Below are 6,000 nucleotides of genomic sequence, written 5' to 3'. Positions count from 1 at the left end.
CCCTCCCTCACTCACATGTCACGTCCACCCCGGGTGAGCTCTGGCTCTCGCCTCGGGGCCCTGGGGTGGCAGAGCACCTCCGTCCAAGAAACAGCTGGTCTTGTGGCAGAAGGAAGGGGGACATGGGGATTCACAGAACTTCTGTGCAGAGGGACAAGAGCTATTTCCACTCCCATTTCATTGACCAGAGTCAGCGCCGTTACACGGCCCAGCTTGCTGTCCGCAAGAAGGGACGTGCCCCCCTCCCATAGCGGAGGCTGGGGTGTTACCTACAACTGGCCGAGACACGGAATCGAGGGGAGCGTCAACATTGACCATGGCGGGAAGGAGGAGCCCTGCGAAGTTGTGACTGTGCTCTGGCTGTTAGAGAGATTTTTAAAAATCTATTCCAGCAAACTGAAAGGAGTAAGTATTTGTATAAAAGGTAAAATGCTAGTGAAAGATCTAAGGAGAAGACTGCACGTGACCCCCAGACGCAGTGCCCGACGTGGATCTTCTGTAGACTGGAATAAAGCTGAGACCTGCCAACGTCAGTGAAATGGGCGGTGTTTTCCCCCTGCCAGGGCTTTGGTTACCTTTTAATCACCTGCAGAGAGAATGCCAGTCCCGGGCAGACCACTGCGGCTGGTCTTCTCGCGGGGCGGAGGGCGTGTCTCTGCAGACACGACGTGCACGGGGCCGGCTGGCTCACCGCCCCGCGGGCCTTTAAGTGCGCCTGCGGAGTCACGGCTCCCGCACGTCTGCGTCTGAGCTCCCGCCCGGCCGACCTGCTCCTTCCCGCTTGTCTCTGAACTGCGTGCTGGGCATCCAAACCCCTCCTGCTCTGAGGACTGAATGCGAGGCACTCCTCTCTGGCAAAGTCGTCGGCCGGCCAGCAGGCCGCGTCTTTCATTGCCGAGGCCTAAGTGCACACGCACGCAGCCTCAGGTACAGGTCCGTTCCACGATGACTGACCCTCCACCAGGCTCCTCCAACAGAGCGGAATCGGAGTCTTGAAATGCGTCTCTTGCGCTTTGATGTGAGGCCAACAGCCAGGAGAAAGCTCTTCACGTGGCCTCCTGGGCTTGCGGGAGGAGTGTCCCTCCAGGAGGGAATCACCCTGACAACACGGCCTGGAAAGCCTCGAGTCCGGAGGGAGGGATGTAATTGAAAACACATGGGGGAAGGAATTTCCACCGGGCCCTGGAGTGGCTCAGAGGATGGCTTGGAGGGCAGGAGTGGGAAGTGGGGGACCGTGTATGTTTGTGCAGCTCCAGGACATAAATATTTTGCTTCATGGCTCACTCCAAAAGGCCGAGCGCAGGAAAACCTCCCTGCCTGCGGACGCCCAGTGACGACACCACTGCACAAGCTTAGGTAAAGAGATGTATTTCAAAGTGGGGACACGTGTATGTCACAAAAGTCACTGTGCATCTTCAGCTAAATAAATAATCAAATGTATCGCCCTCTCTCTAGTTCAAGTCCCGTTCTGCTTTGCTTCACTTGGCTTTCAGAGATAAGAGGCCCCCAGGTCAGCAAACAGATGACTTCTTCGGCATTTGCTTTTTTTTCCTTTCTTCTAATAAGAAGATGACATTCTGGATAAACAAAAACAGGTGCATGTAATCCACAGTTTTGGGGTTTCTTTAAATTTTTTCTAAAGCGCTACAAGATTAGCCTTAAAGGGATAAAGAACATTCCCAACCTGTCTGTCAAAAACTCTGGCCATTTCTAGGACACCTTTGCCGAACTGGAAGAGAAAACAACAAAAATGCTTTTATACATGTGGTCTTTCCTCCCCTCCAGGGAAAATCTTTAGATGAAGACTGAGTTCTGTACCTCATTTTTAACACTTGCATCTGCCCCTCTGTCAAGAAGTAACTGGACTAGCTCTTCATGATTGTTTAGCACGGCCACCTAGAAAATCAAACACCAGTGGGGTGTGAGTGGGCTCCGCCCTCCCTGCATTGGGCATGGGCTGCAGGAATGGGGTGCCTGGTGCAGGCAGGTCTGGTGACTCCAGGCAGCATCCTCTGAAGGCAGAGAGCCAGCAGGGCTGCAGTGGCTCTGCACACAGGGATGTGTACCTCACTCCCCAGCTGTGGCAAGGAAAAGGGAATGAAATCCACCTTTCTCCACTGTAAAATCGCTCGACGGGGCTGGGCCAGACCAGCGCAGAAGGCAGCATGTTCTTTGTTTTAACAGATCTGTTTTGATCCTAAAATGGCCCCGGGGACTGAGGTTGATAATCCTTAAAGAAATAGTTGTAAAAAGACAACAAAAATGCTACAGGAATACTACAGAGCTACAGTAATCAAAACAGCATGGCATTGGCATAAAAACAGACATATAGATCAATAGAATAGAATAGAATAGAGAGCCCAGAAATAAACCCACAGACCTACGGTCAATTAATCTTCAACAAAGGAGGCAAGAATATACAATGGAGAAAAGATAGTCTCTTCAGCAAGTGGTGTTAGGAAAACTGGATAGCAGCATGTAAATTAATGAAGTCAGAACATTCCCTCACACCATACACAAAAATAAACTCAAAATGGCTGACAGACTTAAATATAAGAAAAGACACAATAAACCTCCTAGAAGAAAACATAGGCAAAATATTCTCTGACATAAATCTTAGCTATGTTCTAGGGCAGTCTACCCAGGCAAGAGAATTAAAAGCAAAAGTTAATAAACGGGACCTAATTAAACTTACAAGCTTTTGCACAGCAAAGGAAACTATAAGCAAAACAAAATGACAACCTATGGAATGGGAGAAAATATTTGCAAATGATGCAACTAACAAAGGTTTAATTTCCAGAATATATAAACAGCTCATACAACTTAATAACAATGACAACAACAAAAAAAACCCAATCCAAAAATGGGCAACCAGTTCTCCAATGAAGACATACAAATGGCCAATAAGCACATGAAAAAATGCTCAATTTCACTAATTATCAGAGAAATGTAAGTCAAAACTATAATGAGGTATCACCTCACACCAGTCAGAATGGCCATCATTCAAAAGTCCACAAATGACAAATGCTGGAGAGGGTGTGGAGAAAAGGGAACCATCCTGCACTACTGGTGGGAATGTAGTTTGGTGCAGCCATTATGGAAAACAGTATGGAGATTCCTCAAAAAACTAAAAACAGACTTATCATATGATGCAGCAGTCCCACCCCTGGGTATGAATCTGAAGGAACTCAAATGCACCCCAATGTTCATAGCAGCACTATATACAATAGCCAAGACATGGAAGCAACCTAAACGTCCACCAACAGATAACTGGATAAAGAAGCTGTGGCATGGCAATGGAATACTATGCAGCCATAAAAAAGAATAAAATAATGCCATTTGCAACAACATAGATGGACCTAGAGATCATCATTCTAAGTGAAGTAAGACAGAAAGAGAAAGAAAAATACTGTATGATACCACTTATATGCGGAATCTAAAAAAGGGGGAAACAGGACACTATGAACTCATCTACAAAACAGAAATAGACTTGCAGACATAGTAAACGTTCTTATGGTTACCAGGGAAAAAGGGTGAGGGTGGGAAGGGATAAATTTGGGAGGCTGAGATTTGCAAATGTTAGCCACTATATATAAAAATAGATTTTAAAAAAACAACTTTCTTCTGTATAGCACAGGGAACTATATTCAATATCTTGTAATAATCTTTAATGAAAAATAATATGAAAATGAATATATGTATGTAGATGCATGACTGGGACATTGTGCTGTACACCTGAAATTGACACATTGCAACTGACTATATTTCGATTGAAAAAAAAAAATACAAGGATGAAAAAAATGCTATGGTGACACTGCCAGGCCTTAATTAAGCAGCCAATATGGAAGACACACACAACCATCATTCAGGGGTGGTCATATGTGGCTGAGCTTACAAGAACTGCCTAGTTGCAGAAGCTCTGACCTTAGTCCCACATGTGAAGCCAGACTGTCTTGTGAAGAGAGACATACCATTAGAGGTGTCTTTCCGTCTTTATCTTTCACGTTCACGTCTGCTCCTGCATCGATCAGCAGAGAGGCGACCTTCTGGTTCCCCGAGACCGCGGAGACCCTCATGAGCGGGGTCCACCCTGAGCCGGCATCCACCACGTCCACCTGTCGTGCCACAGGGAGAGCAGCTCTTAGCCCAGTTCTTTTCCATAAAGTCACTCATCGGAAACCTATAGAGGAATGTCTGCTTGCCCAAATTCCCCCGATGTAGATCGTCTCTCTAGACCTGGTGACGGTTGGTTGGACTATGCTGATTTAATTCACATTTATGCAGTGAGAAGCTGCTTTTTGGGTCACTTCAGAGGGTGCTGAGAGGCCCCAAGAGCCCCCCTTCCCACCCACTGGCATCTTCATTTACATTTTGTTCAAATGGAAAAGAGATGGGATGGAAAAATGAAACATCATCACCTTCCTCTTGGCTCCGTGTGAGCCCCTGCCTTATTTTCTCACGCCTAACTTTCCTGAGCGCTTTTTAAAATAGAGTTTCTGCTGCTTACTTTTAGGCATCTCTGTAAGCAGCTTTAAATCCCTTCTGGAACAAGATGGTGATGTAAGCACCCACCCTTATATTTACCAACACGTACTCATTTTAAGCAGGAGAACTACAGGCAGGTTAAATACAAAGATCTCTTACACGAAATCTAATCTGAAAACTTAGCCAACCTAAGTCCTTCTCCAAAACATAGTTTGCCTGATAATAAGATGGGCCATTTCCCAATCATCTGCCCTACGTTAAGATCCTTCAATTTAGTGCTTTAAAAGACGTATTTTAGAATAAGAGAGTGTAAGTGTTGCCTCCTTCAATTGCAACAAAGACCTCATCAGTCCAGGAAGAGTGGTACTGAAGTCAACAGAGACACGTGTGTGCAGACGGACTTGTGCACGCACACATCTAATTCTCTTACAGAAGAATCACTCAAAGAAATCTATAGCTTTAGTAAAACATTGGACCAGAATAACAAGAAACTGCCAGTAGGTCCTTAGGACATTTCCGGTTATTTGTATGTATGAGATTATCCACTGCCACACTGTTAAGATTTGCAGCTCTTCCTCATGCAAATAACAAACAACCTTTGGGCAGCGAGCTTCATTATATTTAAATAATAATAAAATAATCCCCTCATATTACAGGGTGCTCTATGCGGTTTTCAATGCACTTCCACGCACGTTTCCTCTTTTGGTCCTAAAGGTTAAACACCGGTAGGTGTTTTTTATTCCTGGTTTACAGATGATGAAGCCAAATCTCAGAGGACGTGATGTCTCCCCGGAGGTCACGTGGCTCATTAAATGTAGAAATGGCTCCCCATTCAAGCAAGTCAGTCCAGTGTAGATCCTTAGATTCAAGAAGAAGGTGGCAGTGTCCCCACTTTGCTCCCAGATCCGTCTCACCATCTCCCAAAGCATCGGGTCAACCGCCTGCCAAGAACAGAGAGGGACTCACGCTGACATCATCTACCCACCACCTGCCAGCCACGCAGAAATCCTGGTGGACAGTCACGTATCTCCAGGGCTATAGAAAAGGATGGGATTTACCCCAAATGGATGCGTTTGTAACTGAAGCCCAGAGAGCCTACACTTCCAAAAATCTGGTACTTAAATGTTGATGGCAGAGACTTGCCCTTCTTTCAGCAAAGTCAACCTTCATTTTCAACTCCAGATTTTCACTGGGTCCAATGCATGAGCAGAATTTGCCATAAAGCAAACAAGGGGGATGTGGCTGTGACAACCGCACAAGGCAGGTGTGGCCAGCCCCGACCACCAGGGCGAACGGGCTAATCCCTCTGACCTTTTGTGCTTGTTTCTAAAACAAAGAAAACAAGAAATGTAACAAAAGGGAATTATCTTAACAACTGAGGTTTTTCCTTCAAGGAGCCCTCTTTTCAGCCCTCTAAAAGCAACATTAGGAACCAGTGAGATCCCACGACTTAAGTCTTGCTTTCCCTCAGTCACACTTCAGAGACAAACCAGCACAAATCTACAAACATCTTCC

The 6,000-nt window shown here is 45.9% G+C and overlaps 1 protein-coding gene across 2 annotated transcripts in view; it reads right to left on the bottom strand.

Annotated features, from left to right (window-relative positions):
* Positions 1 to 1,352: 1,352 nt before the first annotated feature.
* The window catches only part of FANK1 (fibronectin type III and ankyrin repeat domains 1), a 91,929-nt gene continuing 87,281 nt past the window's right edge, over positions 1,353 to 6,000 (bottom strand). For both annotated transcript variants that reach the window (XM_072972094.1, XM_072972095.1), the window contains exons 8-11: positions 3,972 to 4,115; positions 1,819 to 1,896; positions 1,685 to 1,729; positions 1,353 to 1,577 (exon numbers count right to left, since the gene is read on the bottom strand). In XM_072972094.1, the coding sequence (XP_072828195.1) occupies positions 1,512 to 1,577; positions 1,685 to 1,729; positions 1,819 to 1,896; positions 3,972 to 4,115 (333 nt within the window). In that variant the 3' untranslated portion in view covers positions 1,353 to 1,511. The remainder of the gene's footprint in view (positions 1,578 to 1,684; positions 1,730 to 1,818; positions 1,897 to 3,971; positions 4,116 to 6,000) is intronic.

This window comes from Vicugna pacos, chromosome 11, assembly GCF_048564905.1.
Source record: "Vicugna pacos chromosome 11, VicPac4, whole genome shotgun sequence".
NCBI lineage: Eukaryota > Metazoa > Chordata > Mammalia > Artiodactyla > Camelidae > Vicugna > Vicugna pacos.
This window is presented reverse-complemented; position numbering and strand designations above follow the sequence as displayed.